General features: G+C 43.3%; 1 protein-coding gene across 3 annotated transcripts in view; it reads right to left on the bottom strand.

The window, feature by feature from the left end:
• The window catches only part of EGFLAM (EGF like, fibronectin type III and laminin G domains), a 201040-nt gene extending 187097 nt beyond the window's left edge, over positions 1-13943 (bottom strand). Inside the window, exon 1 of one of the 3 annotated variants that reach the window (XM_030927902.1) lies at positions 13863-13943. Coding sequence is in view for 2 of the 3 variants with exons in the window: in XM_030927904.1 (XP_030783764.1) it covers positions 12900-12996 (97 nt within the window). In the remaining variant the exon portion in view is untranslated. Of the gene's footprint in view, positions 1-12899; positions 13480-13862 lie in introns of those variants that run through there. The other 2 variants (XM_030927904.1, XM_030927901.1) reach the window with 2 other exon arrangements.
• Positions 13944-16451: the final 2508 nt, after the last annotated feature.

Genomic DNA, 16451 nt, shown 5'->3' with positions numbered 1-16451 from the left:
GACTCTCTGGGGCATTCACTTCTCTGAATCATACCGAAATGTGGGTTTTCAAATGTCTGCATATGTTGTGCAAAAATGTTGGCACATGGAAGTGACATTTTTTCTGTATGAAATGAACTCAGAAGCTGGGAGTAGGATCAAATTAATCACACAATGTGAAAATGTATTTTCCCCAAATGAAGCCACTGTTTTCCATTCCATAACTGTCTGTGAAGGGCCAACCATATGTAAGATAATCCATTAGGCAATGAAGAGGATACAACAGTAGAGAAGCCATGGTGCTTTTCTTGACCAAGTTACATATCTAACAGAAGACATGAGTCAGGTATACAGATAATATAAAGTAGAAAGGGAGAAGAGAGGAATGGCTTCTGGCTGGATGTTACAAAGACTTCATAGAACTGGAGGTAACTGGGACATGCTTTGAAGCTTGTGTTTCCTTGGGTAGAGATAAGGGAAGGATATTCCAAGGGATCAGACCAACATGTGGACAACATTTGGCATTGAGAAAGTGAAGAGGAGGTCTTTGGATTAGCAAATAGTCTATCCTGGTTGGAATGCAGGCATGTGTTCAGTGAAAAGACAGGAAAGTGAGTTGGGGCTATATTGTGACAGATTTCAGAGGCCCAGCTTTAGCGTTTGGAAAGCAGTAGTAAGCCAGAAAAGAATATTAAATTCAACAGTGATAGGATCGGAACTTCATTTTGGGAATATTATTCTGGTAGAGTATGGTTGAAGCAAAATGAAGATGGAGAACACATCATAGAAATAGCATCTTTTACATTTATTCTCTTAATATCACAGTAAAAAAGTAGCTAAAGAAATGTTGATATTCTAACTGCAAATAATGTCTTTCAGGGTAGGGAACCATGCAGCTGATGCCTGAAAAATCTATTACTACTACTGTGGCCTGATCCTTTCTTCTTGATTTTGTACAAAGTCCAAAACAAATGTGAGGTGTTTTTATTAAACTCAAAGCTGACTCCAACTCTTTCATCAATATCAGTAACTTTATGAGGAATATAAACACCAAAAGTCTTCATCTGAGGAAATAAACTCTAATAATTCATGGTATGAAATTAAGGAAATGAAATTATTTTCATTTCCACTTTCGTGGATGCCTAAGCTCAATTATACATTTATGTCAATGTTGTCAATATTTGGGGTTACAATAAATATAGAAAAGTTAACATCTCTACCACTATATAAACTCTATAAACCGCAATGAATCTAATTAATATGCACTAACATTGGAGTGCCCATTATGTACCAAATGTTTAGGTACTTTCGCAGGTATATCTTCTGTCATCATAGTTTCTCATTTATTTATCATACAAAACCTTTGTAGTACATATTATGGACCTTAAATTTCAGATGAAATATATAAGGCATAAAGAAACTATTCTATCTGGAATCAGACAGCAATACATTTTAAAGCTAAAATTCAAACCCAGGTCTGTCTGACTGGAGTCTTACTATAGTTCCTCCAAGGTGAAGGGATGCGTATTACGGGTATAGGTTGTGGCTAAGCTTGTCAATTACTTAAAAACAACTATCAAATGAATGCTTGTTTTTTTTTTTTTTTTTTCAAACTAATGGTTTATTTAACTACACCAATTAGGAATTCCCAGAACATCAAAGAGATGTTTGAGAAACTAACAGAAGCCTTGAGACTGGAATGATAAACCTTGAAATATGACACACTGAAGGTCTAACAAATATCATTTGCTACTAAGGAGGATGGCTAAATTGTGGAGGGATGGAAAGCTTCAGAGCCAAGCTGTGTCATCTCGGTGGTCCTTGAGATCCCAAGAGAGTTTTCCATAGAAGACATCTGAAAAGATTTTGGGGATATCCTCCAGCTGCTACAGCTGCTTCTCAGTTGCAAACAGACCTGCAGTCATCCAGCATTTTGTAAAATAAGCCACTTTCCCCACATACCAACCAGTGAGGAGCATGACTGAAAGCTGTCCCAGGTCACTCTACAGAGTGTCCCACGACACACATGGAGTCTTTCTACGTGAAGCCTGGATGAGGAGCGTGTCTTCTTGATGAGGTCCCTCCTGGCTACAGAGCTAGACTCAAGCACATAGCAATAATCACACTCTCATCCATTAGCTGCAGAAACACCTCTGGGTTGATGGGAAGCAACAAGGGCTAGAGGACTGGATGACCTAGGTTCATGTCCTGGCTCTCCTGTTTCCTTTTTGTTAAGTCATCTGCCCTGACTTCCTGGTAGGGCAAGGATTGCAAAGATCAAATGAGATCATTTTTAGAAGTGCTTTGAAAAGTGCACAGTGGTTCAACCAACTGTATCAATTTGTTTTTGTTGAGATCAGCCTATACCATCTTCATCTTCATCAAAGAAGGCTGTGGTGTCTAAAAAAAAGATTTTTTTATAATTTAAGAAGAAACTCTCACTGAATATTCTACCATGAATAGTCCAGTCCTTTTTGTTATGGGACACAAACAGAAGGAGTTTCTAGTAAACTAGGGGTGGGAGGGACTAGAGTTCTAGTTGATATGCCTTAGAAACTCACTCTATTTAATCCACTGGGTAGTGACTTTTTGGCTGTTTTTGTTGTTGTTGCTGTTGAGACAGGGTCTTGCTCCCATCACCCAGTCTGGAGTGCAGCGGCAGGATCATGTTTCACTGCAGCCTCGACTTCCTGAGCTCAGGTGATCCTCCCACCTCAGCCTCCTGAGTAGCTGGGACTATAAGTGTGCACATCACCACGACTGGCTAATTTTTCGTATTTTAGTAGAGATGGGGTTTCGCCATGTGGCCCAGGCTGGTCTCAAACCCCTAGGCTCAAGCAATCCACCCACCACTTCAGCCTCCCAAAGTGCTAGGATTACAGGCATGAGACACTGAGCCTGGCCAACTTTTTTTTTAAAGGGATTAATTTTACCTTTGTAAAATGTGGGAAACATATAGTAACATATAGCACATATGCACTTACCCATATACATATTTTTGAACCTTACTGCAAACTGGCCTAAATCAATTTGACGGCTTGGTTTTTAGATTCCTTTTTAAAATTGTGGTGGCCTCCAGCAAGTAAAAATAGATGGTAACTATTTGCTTTTGAACCAGGTTGTACACTACAACGAAAGCAAATTCCAAGTCAAATTCTGCCACATATACAAATATCCATGGGCAAGAAGCCACAAAAATTATCATACAACCTGCTGCTGTAAATTTGGTGATGTCTCCTCTTTGTCCTTTCAGGAACTCCAAAGCACTGCATCAGAGACAATCTACCACATGTGGTTCTTTTTCTTCCTGTGCACATTACTGAATCACATTTCCCAGAAACCTTACAGTTGGGTTGGGGCAACATGACCACATTCTGATTTGGCACAGAAAATCTCTAACAAGACTTCTTTTTCTTTACCTCCCACCCTGGAGGTCCATTTTAAAGATGGTGGTGTTATAAGATGGTGATATTAAAGACAGAATGACTCGAGTCTTCAAGTCACCCTTTAGAGGAAGACAGCTGAGGTGGGCTGCCTAGAAAGAAACATCCACTTTGGACTATAGACTAAGTCCAAAAAATAAATTTTGTGTCAAGCCACCAAGATTTGGATTTGTTACAATAGGTAATGCTAATTACCCTAATTAATACAAGCACCTGCTTGTATCTGCTGAGAGAGATACATCAATATTCTAATGGCAAAATCAGCAAACCATCTTGCTGGGTAGGGCCAGGCAAATGACTACTATTGTGTAAGGGAAATGCAGAAATGAATGGAACTCTAGCTGTATTCAGCCGCTCCAAAGTAGCTTGATTTCTGGAGTTGCTGGATTCTTACTCTTTGTCCATGTAAAAATAGAGGGACATGAATAATCTTTCTAGTTAATCACATATTTCACCAATAAAAACATTGCATCTAACATAATTTATGCCAATTAACAAACCCTCTAGTGTAACTATCTGATAACATCATTTTAAGTCTTTTTGCTGCCACTTTGAACGTCATAATAAAGTTCTTCAAATAATCACTAACCAGTCTGAATTCCTGCCTAAGACAGAGGTGAAGTTCCAAATATTTAACCACTGGCATGGCACAATCACCAAGAGATGAAAATAGATGTAAATTCTTATGCCAGAGTGGTACCTTCTAGCCTGGATTACTTCAAGTGTTAACTAAGATCCCCTAGGGCAGAGATTAAAGTAATTCATACAGTCACTGTTTATATTGAAGTATTTTAAAAATAAATCACAGACAATATAACAGGTGCCTAATTCACAGCCATCACCCATTTTATTTACTTCTCTGCTCACTCCAAGAAGTACAAGCAAAGGATCATGGGATCTATTCCTAACTGAAAGATTAGATCAATAAAATTGGCCATCTGTCCGTGGAAGTCTTTAAACTCAGGTTGTATTTAAGTATTATGTTTCCAAGTGCCCAGATGTTACAGAAAAGTGCCTGCTGATACAACTCCTTTTGCACAATGTAAGTCACTAAATGGCTAATATAAACTTATTGCACCAAGAAAAATAAATAGCATTAACATTGCATTAAATCTGATTCGGGATTTTGTTGCCCTGTCAGCAAACACAAGTGTTAAAATTTAAATTGCTCAGGACTTGCAGAGTCAGACAAGAAAGAATTGTCAAGTGTCTTTAGGGGAATAGAGATGGGGGATACTGGAAATGAGATCAAAGCACTGGGATGTATATCCTTGCTTGGTCTGGCTGGTGAAAGTAATAATAATTACTATGACTATTGTTAGATCATCTTCTGTCCTTAGGTAGCACTTCAGCTCTTTCAAAGCACTAGTCTGCTTTGGATAAGTGGGGGCTTTTTCCAGCTAAGGAAACATCAATAGGAAATGGACTAAGTGAGCCTGGTCTATGTTTCCATGTCCCTAGTAGTGCTTCCTGAATTACTCCAACCAACTTATCAGTGAGCAAAACCTGGACCATTTCTTAGCTCTCTGGCTTTACGGAGACTTCCACTGACTCCCAGTAACATATCAGTTTGGATAATTCTGTTTAGGAACAGCTGCTGCCCTACCATATCCTGCAAAACCTCCCCCAAGACAATTACCAGGCAAAAATCATCCTTATTTTCCAAACCAAAAATCAAGGCATGTGGTTGACCAGAGAGTCTTTCTAATTTGTTAATTCATTTGTCTGAAAAATGTTACAATTCAATACAAATTACATCACGTGTAGCCATACCTTAATACATATGGAAAAGAATAAAAGTACATAAAATCATAAATGTCTGTGTTTATTACTTCTGATGCCTGGAAATTAGAAATTCTTTCAGGTTTTTCTTCTTTGTCCAGATTAAACAATCCCAATTTCTTAAACATTGCCTTCAAATGTCAGTCTTCTAATCCTTTTTAATGCCCTGGTACATTACCGTATTGGATCTTCCCTGGAACACTATATGGTAGGGTCTTTCTTTATGCTATTTTTACAGATGAGTAAACTGAGGATTATGGAGCATATATAACTGACCCGCTGTCACCATGTAGCTGTAAAGTGTCAGAACTTGAACCCAAATGTGTGTAATATCAGAATATGTGCTCTCACGCAAGCCTTCATGCTCCACCAAGAGAAACCAGCCTTGAAGGCTGAAAGAACAAGCTTGGGATTGGGGGTGATGGGAGGTAAGGGGGGAAAACGTTGGTTATATAGAGAACAGCGCGGCTTTTTTGTTAACGCCATTGCAAGGTTTCCCTCTTTGACCAGTCAACTTAGAGTCTAAGGGCAGGGTTGTTCTGGTTAGAGATGCCCAGAGCAACGTGTGGTCGTCAGGAGTTACAGCTGGGCGTGGTGGTAGGAAGTGGAGACGATCAGCATAATACAGAATACCTGGTTCGAGGTACCAAGGAGAGGAAGGCAGTAAGGGAGTGCAAACTCTCTTTTGGCATGTCTCAAAGTGTGCATCAAGTCATCTGAGGTTCTTGTTTAAAAAGGCGGGTGCCTGGCCTTGCACTCTAAAAATTCACATCCACTTACTGCAGGAATTACTGCTAAGGGCGGAGATCCGCGCAGAGCCAGCTCTGGAACGTGCGCCCTCTGCTGGCAGAAATTTTGTTTGACTCACCTAAGCCACTCTACATGAGAACCCATGAGGAGTTCTGCAAGGAAGCAAAAGTACCCCCGCTCATTTCAGGAGGCTGAAGTTACATCCTGGCGTCCTTCCTTGAAGGGGAGGTCCACAATCAAAGATGGTTTGGGGGAATTTCCTCTAAAAGCTGCCATATCTCCTCACCTTTTCCCTTTTACGATACCTGAAATAGCAGGTGCATCTCTAAGATGTGCAGCTTGACATGTAAAAACAAAGGCAAGGCACACGGGCCTTTAGCAACTCAAAAGATTTTCTGCTGCAATCAAGACATCACATCATTCAGTCAGCTGGGAAACACTACAGTCCGGCTTGCCAGGGTGTGAGGCATGAGAACACAAGGTAGCCACAGGATAGCTCTGGTCAAGCTGGGGTCCCACCTCAGCCTCAGATGCTGAGTCCCAGTCTTCCAGAAATCTAGCCAAAATTACTAGACTACTTTTGGGCTGTAGTAAGCCGTGAACAGATGGACAACTATTCCCCAAAGAATGCTAAGGTTATTAAAGCCCTCAGCTCTGGGTAAGAAAAACAAAAAGCACCACTCAGCTCCTTTCTGGCCAAGCCACTCTTCCTTGAGAAGGAATTCAGAAAAACAAGTCTTGCCTCACATTAAACTACACTTACTCCTGACCTTGACTTCTCTGTCTCTTTACCTCACAGAGAATTAATGAAAAGAAAGAGTGAGACAAACAATGAGAGATGGAGTCAGAGAGAGAGGTGTTTCCTTATGAGGATTAAACACGATGTTGAAACCAATAGGAGGGGAGGCAGGCTGACGGAGTGAAGAATCAGAGGAAAACATGTCTGTCTACCTGAACTGCTTGGGGCGCTAGGAGTTGGGTGCTGGGGATGCGTGTGCTACGTCCCTAGCACCTAGCTTCTAGTGCCCCATAGCTTTTGTGAGCTAGAGAGTTCCTGGAGAAATGAGACAGCCTGAATCAGCACTGCAATATGGAGTACAGTGGACTGGAAAGGGGATAGGAAGGAACACACGGATGACAGAATCTCCCCCAAATGCCATGCTTTGGGAAGAGGGCTTAGATGAAAGCTATAAGCGAGGAAGTAACCAGTCTCTTGTGAATTCCAGGTGGATCAAGGTGGCATTGGGGAAGTAGACCAGGGTGACCCCTGATCCCTGGCCACTGACCGTTAGCCATTCAGTCTCACACTAGCAGCAGCAGAATGCCACTAGAGGTGCATGTATCTCTACCAGCAACCAACAAGGTGTATTGCCCATAAGCTAACTCTTCTCTTCCAGCCTTTTCTTTTTGCTTCCTGACTTTCCTTACATCTTTATTCTAGTTTGATTATACCACTAGAGAAATGTTGAGAAAGTGGAAAGAAAAAGATGAGAGAACTGCATCTTGCTAAGGATGATTGTGGACGCCCAGATCCTCCAGGGAAAATCTTGAACTCTGAACGCTGATTTGACCTTCTCCCACTGACCCTGGGACCTCAGGCAAACTGGACAGGCAGGAGAAAAGGCAGGACCGGTGCAGTTCTCCAGCCCCTCTAGTGCCAGAGAGTTAATAAATGTCAGGAGACTTGTCTAAATAAACAAAGAGCAGCCCCAGGCTCTAGGCCTGGGAGCACCGGTCTTTAACCCCAGGAACCCTTCCCAGACATGCCATGGCAGTCAGCCCTAAGTCTGACTTCACTGACAGAACCTTGTAGAGAGACAAAAGATCTATACCCTATCTACTGCATAGAAATGAGGATGTCTTAATGGCGCCAGCCACTGTGGCTTGAGAGCTACAGCAAGTCTTCCATGCTGGAGATCTCTTTGCCTCTGACGTACCACCTCCCACCACCAAGCATAAGAGTGCTTAGAAAATAAAGCCAAGATATCCATACAAAAGCAAATAAACCTCGACTTTTATCTCACACCTCATATAAAATTAACTCAAAATGAATTTTAGACCTAAACGTAAAACCTAAAAAACTTCTGCAATAAAACATAGGGAAACATCTTTGCAGCCACGGGTTAAGCTTTCAAAAAAACAGCATGAGTGATTTAAAAAACCGATAAATTAGACCTTATCAAAATGTAAATCTTCTGCATTTTGAAAGACACCATTAAGAAAATAAAAAGACAAGCCACATACTAGAAGCTGAGATTCACAAAACACAGATCTCATAAAGGACTTGCATCCAGAATATACAAAAAAACACTCAAAACTAATCATAAGAAAATAAACATCCCAATTTTTTTTTCTTTCTTTTTTTTGAGACAGTCTTCCTTTGTCACCCAGGCTGAAGTGCAGTGGCACAATCTTGGCGCACGGTAATCTCCGTCTCCGAGGGTAAAGCGATTCTCGTGCCTCAGTCTCCCAAGTAGCTGGGACTACAGGCATGCACCACCAAGCCCGGCTAATTTTTGTATTTTTTGTAGAGCTGGAGTTTCGCCATGTTGGTCAGGCTGGTCTCAAACTCCTGGCTTCAAGTGATCTGCCCACCTTGGCCTTCCAAAGTACTGGGATTACAGGCATGGGCCACCAAGCCTGGCAAACATCCCAATTTTTAAAAATCAGCCAAAGATTTAAACAGATTTCACCAAAGAAAATATGGCAGATAAATAATTTTTTAAATGTTGAATATAATTAGTCATTAGAGAAATGCAAATTAAAACTGTGATGACATACTATTACATGCTTTTTATAATAGAATTGCTAAAACAAAACCTGAAAAAACAACTCTACCAAGTGTTGTAGAGGATTAGGAGCAGCTAGAACATTCATACATTGTATGAATGTAAGATGGTACAGTCACTTTGGAAAACAGTTTGGTGATTTCTTATCTAGTTCAACATACACCTGCCATGTGATGCAGTGATCCCACTCCTTCTGTTTACCAAGAGAAATGGAAACATATATCTTCCAAAGACTTATATGTGCACGTGTCTAGGAACTTTATTCATAATAGCCTAAAACTGAAAACAACTTAAAAGTCCACTAACTAGCAAATGGTTAAACAAACTGGAATTCCATGGTCCATACAACGCACCACTACTCAACAATAAGAAAGGAACAAACTTCCAATATATGCAAAAACATGGATGCGTCTTCCGGACGCAAAATATGACATTCTGGAAGAAGCAAAACTGCAGGGATAAAAGTTAGATCAGTGGTTACCAGGCGCTGGGAAGGAGTCATTTTTCTACAAAGGGACACAAGGGAATATGTAAGGATGATGGAAATGTTCTATATATTTCTATTCTGGTGGTGATTACATTGCTGTGTATGTTTGTTAGGGCTCATCAAACTGTAGACTTGATGAAATTTATTGTATATAAATTATACCTCAATAAATCTGACTTTAAAATGATAATAAGGACAAGAGTTAGCATTATGCCTGCGGGAATGAAGTGACTTGTTGCATGCTGGTTCCCGCAGTTGTCTGGATTTCCCCCTCCCTTCTTCCTGCCCCACCACAGAAGAATGGCAGTCCTCCTGCACTTTCTGGTGAGACTCAGGTGATGGGACAAGCACTAGGCTAGAGACCACTCAGGAGGGTGGGAGGTCTAGGTGCTAGTTCCAGTTCAGCTTCTGATGTTAACTGGAGCAAGTCACTGAGTCACCCTCAACCTCACTGCAAAATGAGGATTTTTCACTTCCTTCTAGGCCTATGATTCTAACTTGTAGTCTGAAAAGGAATGAAGGCTATCCAACACATTGTGTTTCCACACCGTGAAGGTCTGGGGAAAGGACAGGGCCCTAAACCCTTCCATTCTTCGGTGACCCCTTTTTCTACCTTCAGGTACTCTAGTGGGCCCTCTGGCCCTCACAAGCCTTAATCCTCAGGAGTTCAACAAGAGAAGCAAGTGGTTCATCATCACACCATAAGGCCACACGCTGTGATTCGTATAAATGAGGCCAGTAGATAGTAGCTTCCAAAACTTTTTCAGTATCATACGCACTCTGTTGTGTTAGGAGCCATGAGCATATCCCATTTACAAATGTTTAAGAGCAACACAGGATCCCCACACAAAACAGCAGCCTCCACCTAGCCTCCAGTATCTGACCCACCGGAGCTCCACTCTTCAACCTCCAGGAAGACACCCTACAAGACATGCTACACACCTCTGCAAACACGGTGTTCTGGACTCAGTTTCTGGTCCTGAATATCGGAGCTTAAATTTCCATTCCACCACTTACTAGTTGTGTGACCTTGGGTGAGATATTTAACCTCTCTAAACCACAATTTCTCCTTCAGAAAGAAAGGGATAATAATAGTCCCCATCTCCCAGGGCTATTGGGTTGATTAAATAAATCACTATGCATCCAGTTCTTAGAACAGTGTAGCAAGCACTTAGTGTTCGTTATTACGATTTAATTTAACTTAATTTGAAAACTGTCATTTCTTGTAAGTCTTGGCAAATGCAGAGGTTTCTTTATTAATGTTCAGTGTCAAAAGAGGAGCTATCTTGGGGTGAAGAGAAAGGTTGCTTGTGTTGAACCCAAACTAGACTCAGACTTGAAGCTGCTACTCGTTTTTTTCTCACCAGAGGTAGGTGGGGATGGGGAATTTGCAGGTTGATTTTGAATCCAAGACTTCTCCAACAATGTTGTACTTATCAAAAGTAGACTTAGGAGTATGAGAAGACAGGGAGGGTCATCCAAATAAAACAGAAGCGCTCCAGTATGCCTGCACAGTGGTCACGATACCTTCAAAGTACTATATATGAACCAATTTCTGTTGAGGAAACAAGGTACGAAGAAACTCCCATATGGATACTAGCAGGATTTGCTAGTGTCTGGGGAAAATTATAAATTAGCTGGTTGCTGCTCACATCAGAGCCAAGCAGGGCACATTCAGTTTTTTAATCTGGACCAATTTTCCGGATCAAAAACTAGGCTTTCCAAGGGATGTAAATGAGCCCAGGAGGGAAATTTCCCCTGAAGTTTATGAAGTAGCCGTCATTTTAATCTGAGAAGTTTTCCAACCTGAAAGCCAGTGTCTGGATAAAAGTATAAAGTAATAAAAATAAAACTCTTCTAGGTTGAACCTAAACACTTCTATCTCAAATTTTATGTAATTAATATGCCAAAGTATTTAAGAGGTGGTGTTTCCACTATCAAAACCCTATCTATGCTTCAAATGAAACCAAAGAGGTCAGCATGGCATATACCTGATATGAATATCAGAATGAGACCCTGAATGAACCAGGTAGCAAATCTTTTTAGGAGAAGAACTACAAAAACTAAGAAAGAAAATATGGTGACCCATATGAGTAGTATTATACTACAGGTTTTTATAAAATACTTCTTAAAAATTCCCCTTAAATGGATTAAAATATATCCTTAAAAAAGCATTGCATACAATGTTCATGCTTTAAAACTATAGATATAACTACGCTTTGTTTAAAAATTGTGACAATTAATGGGTTATTTCATGTGAATAAATCTGCAAAATGCAATTGATCGTGATGTGGTTATCTTAAGGAGGAAAGTTAGAAAGAAGCCCTTCACTGAAATCCTTGAAGGTGTGTGTATGTGTGCATGCAGGAAGAGAAACAGTTTAATGTGATATTACTTTGGACTGAAGCTATTATCTCCAAAATGAATTGAAGAGCTCATCAATGGAATGGCTCATAAGTTAAATATGGTGTAGATTATGATAACGACCTTAGATTTCAAGGCAGGTAACAAGTGCTGGTAATAAGAGATACAGCGCAAAGACTGAGGGCGTTTCCAGAGCCGAAATGCAACAAGTCATATTTCCAGATAGAGAGTTCCAATGCGAAAAGATTTAAGCATCCACATGGGATCCCGCTAAGACGATTTTCTTTGCCCTCTGATAAATTTTCCTAGCTTTGTCTCTTTCTTACAGAAATGTTTGTGAAGACAAACTGCACTTTCTGTGAGGTTTTGCAGACTGCATTTAAATAAAAGTTACATTGTTTTCCATTGTTCATAAGATATAATTAATCCCATAAGACAACCTCCCTTACAAAGTAAGCTAAGACAAAACAGATTTTTCAGAATTCTAAATATGGTCCCAGCAGAAAATAATAAAAATCGTTATTTGGGAAACAGTGTTTAGAACTTCATTGTTCAGAATGTTCTACTTTGAATAATCTCACAACATAGGCCAAATCAAAGTAGACCAAAATAAACGAAGACTTTTTACCTATATGCAGCTAGAGGAAATACACGTTATTATGGTTTCAAGTTCTCCCCCAATCCTCAATCCCTTATAACAAGCTGCAACACACATATCTTTGTTTAAATAGCAGAGCAAAGACAGAAGTTCAAAACACGGTAAAATTAACCCACTGGGTGCTTCTTTCTGAACAAACGGCCCCAGAGTGGAAGTGGATGCTAAGAGCAGAGTCCACATCCCTGCACGGTGCGTGGGCAGGACCGGAGATGGGCAGAGGGGGCTCCAGGCAGCCCTTAAGACACTTAACAGGAAATGGCTGAGCTCTGGACACTATGAATTCAGTAAGATGTTTGGAGACGCAGGAGGGGCTGGTTTGACTCCTCTGCACGGTTGCCATCCTGTGTAATTGAGACAGCAGGATCGCTGTCCCAACTCTCAGCTCTCTGCGGTCAAACACGGGGACCACCACCTCTACTGTGTCTGGAAAACTGATCATTCTTTTAACAAATAAATATCCCTAGAGCTGCCCGGGCGCGGGGGAGGGCGAGGTTCGCGTCTTTTCTCAGCTCCTGGCAGAGCTGAAGCGAGTTAAGCCGACGCTGGTCGGGAAGAAGGAGGCGGTGCGCTGCAGGCTCTAGGTCCTCGCCCGGGAGCCCAGCAGGGGCGCTCGGGGCGTGGTGGCTCCAGGCTGAGGAGCGCATTACCTGGTTTTCGGAGGGCCGCTCGGAGCGACACAGCGCCGGGTCCGAGGCTGGAAGCCAGGAGCAGGAGCCGGAGCAAGACGCCTAGGATTAAATCCATTTTGCCGCCGGCGCCTGCAAAGTTTCACCAAGTCCCGGGCGCAAAGGGAAAGGGCGTCTCCGGGGGCGCGTTGGGGACGCAACTCCCGCGGATCCCCGGGCCAGCGCGAGGAGGTGGGGGGTTTCGGGGTCTGGGCCCGGAACCACCGGGCAGTTACAGGAGGCAGGACTGCAGCCGGGAGATCGGCGTGCGGGAGTGAAGCCTGCTGCAAGCTGCAGGGCTTTTCGCGGGGGCGGGGGCGACGAAGGAGGCCGACCGGGAGGGAAGGGCTGGCCGCGGGAGGGAGGGAGGCTCGACCGGCCCGGGGATGAAATTACAATCGAGTGGAATTGAGAGGGGCAGGCCCTGAAACGTTCACTCCTTGCCCACCTCGGAAGCAGACAGACCGCCCCTCACCCTCTCTAGCGACCCCCAGCGCAGCCCTTCCCCGCTGGTGACCTAGATTGGGGGCCTGGGAGGGACCGACTTCAAGCACTGGAGACGCAAGGCAGGAGTTAGGCGACTGCGGGTCGAGGACCCTCCGCGGTCCTCACCCTGAAATCTTGGGACGCCTCCCACTCCACCTGGGCCCTCCTCCTGCCGCGCCCCTCTAGGTCGCCTCCACCCAGCCTGGCGACTTTTTTTTAACACCTCAAAGGTTGCTATAGTTTGTCCAGCGCACTTGGAAGAGCGAGGGGTAGACTAGGGTCTGTGATTTGCAAGTGGGGTGGGGGGGTGAGAGGAAGAGGGGCGGGGCCGGCCGGGTCTGAGGCGCTAAGAAGATAAATGGGATTTAAGGCGCGCAGATGGAGAGCTGAGGCCCGGCGGCTCAGACGCGGACGCCAGGTGGAGATTAGGGCCCGGAGCGGGGGAGTGGGAGCCCTTACCGGCAGACGAAGGCAACTTGAGACCCTCCTGGGGAGGAGATGAAACTCCAAGTTAAGCCTGGCTTCTCAGGGAGGGACGCGAGCTCGAGTCCTCTGGCGTACTGAGAAGAGCACCCGGCGGCGCCCAGATGGGGCTGGGGCAGGGGGCCAGGGCGGGGTCCTGGCCTCTGATCCCGGGATCGGGCTTCCTGGGTTGTCTCCCTGAGAGGAGAAAGACTCTTTCTCTTCCGCTGAATTTGCTGCCCCAGAACTCAGTAAAATGTACCTTTTGCCAGATTTTGCGGTAGTGACCGGAGAGGGGAAACCTTGGGACCCACGTCCCGTTACATACTGGCATTCTGACCTCCAAACCAGCGAGAAGAGAAAACAGATACAATAAATAAACCAAGAGGGAATAAACTTAGAGGCAAACGCGGCCCTCGCCAGTTCCTGGGAAAAGATCAAAGGCCCTAGGAAGTGCCCCGCAGAGGAAATCTGCAGTCACCAGCGAGAGAACCGCGCCCGCCCCCGCCCCACCTTGCAGCGCTGCCAGGACTCGGTGAGCGTCCTGGTTCTTCACAGTTAGCCTATGTTTGGGAGCGCCGGAGGAAACAATGCTGACTGATATATTCTTCTCCCCTCCCCAGCCCCCCAAACACGCAAGATTTCTACTCCTCTTTTAAGAATGAAATATCCCCTGGCTGGAGAGTTTGTAATGAGCTCAATCTTGTCAGTTAACAAAGCTGAGTATGTTCCCTTATGTGTTGGCATTTTCAAGTGTGCAACTGTCTGTTCACAAATAAATTCAAAGTCCCCTCCAACTTGAGTATTTGGAAGCCTTAGCTGTGACACCAGAGCTTGTCCTCTTACACAGAACTGGAGCAAAGTTCAGACAGGACTATGCTCTTCACTTCCAAGGTGACCATAAAGCCGGTCACTAAGCTAAGCAAAGTGACTGCTTCCGAAGCTACTAGTCTCTAAGGTACCAAAATCATAGACCTTTTAGCATTACCAGGAGCCCTAAAGGTCATCTAGGCCCTGCCTCCACTCCACACAGGATCTGCTTTCAGCATTGGTGGTGGGTGGCGTCACCTCCCTTTGAACTCCACCTGTGTCAGAGAGCTCCTCCAGCCTCCAGCGCCAGCTGGGAAGTTGTTGGAGGCCTTTCTTTATGCGAAAGTGTTTTCTTATCTCAGACTTAATGTGGCACCCAGAACCAAGCGAGTGTTGCAATGCAGATGCCTCCCATGCAGGCTTTCCCACTTAAAAATGATTCTCTGTGATGCAGAAACTGGAGGTAATAATAATCATTGATTTTATGCCTACCATTTATTTAACATCTTCTATGTACCAAACCCTCTTTGAAGTGCATTTTAATCCCAATAACAACCATACCAGGAAGATACTGTTATTACTATTCTCGCCTTTTACAGATGAGGCAGCTGAAGCATGGAAAGATTAAGAAACTTGCCCAAGGTCATGCAGCTCGCATGCAGCGGGGTCTGGTTCCAGACTTCAGGCTTTTAAGAGGACAATGTGGAAAGTAAACACAGCAGTGGACCGAGAGGATCAGGAGATATGGGTGTTTAATCCTAGGCTCTGCGTATAGTGTGCCTTGGTAAAAATGAATGGGCTGGATGAAACAATCAGTAAATTCCAGGTTTTACTTTCTCTTTATTAGCTGATAAAACAGCACCATCTAATCTAAGCTACCTTTACGCTGAATGTGCCTTTTGAAAGACCTGTGCAAATTGCCCATTGCAAATTTCGCAAGCCTGGGCTTCAGCCTTCTTGCTGATGTCCTCCACATGTGCCCACACCACCTCGGCATCCCTGGCCCTGTGCCTCCCTTCCATTTTTTGCAGATGGCCATAGGTGACTTGGGAAACAGGTTTGGTTTCTTCAGAGGCCCCTCTTGTTTCTTCCTTGGGGGCATTATATTAGATTATATTGTTGTACTTTACCTCTGAGGGCCTGCAAACACTCTGGATTATCAGGCTATTGAGATAAGACCTTATTTCACAAAATCCGCTTCAAATCTAGGGCACATGTTGCATCAAACTTATTCCCTTCCTTTGCAGTTCAAATCGCATCCTGCAAGATTCCCTCTCCTTCCAGTTTGATAACCAACTATGGCATTTGTAAATGTGACTAAAGACAAATAGAACACTTGCCTTTCACTCTCTTCCTGCTTTCTGAGAGGAGGAGAACTAAAGAGGGGCCAAGAGGCTTTGAATGTTTCATTAAAAAAAAAAATCTGTTCAAATTCACTGGAGGTCTAAACTCAATTAATAAGGTCACCAGCAGAAGAGTGACCTGCCTACTTTGCTCATTATCATGGAAGAAGAATCTGACCTTTCCTGCATGGAATAGATTTAGAGGCTGGTAGAAGAAAGTAAAGGCAAACTTATCAATTATAGAATGTTTATTAAGACTCTAAGTGAAAGTGACAAAGAGGCAGCAGCCAAGAATCATTTTTTGATTTATTTTTCTAAATTGGTTATAGGTACATGTAAAATTTGAAATGTGGATCAGGCAGAGTGTATAGTGAAAAGTAAGTTTCCTTTTCTTCCTTCTACCATCACCAGTTTCTTGGATATCCTTCCAGAG

The sequence above is a fragment of the Rhinopithecus roxellana genome, chromosome 3, assembly GCF_007565055.1.
Source record: "Rhinopithecus roxellana isolate Shanxi Qingling chromosome 3, ASM756505v1, whole genome shotgun sequence".
NCBI lineage: Eukaryota > Metazoa > Chordata > Mammalia > Primates > Cercopithecidae > Rhinopithecus > Rhinopithecus roxellana.
The sequence above is the reverse complement of the archived record's forward strand: the minus strand, read 5'-3'. Positions and strand labels throughout refer to the sequence as shown.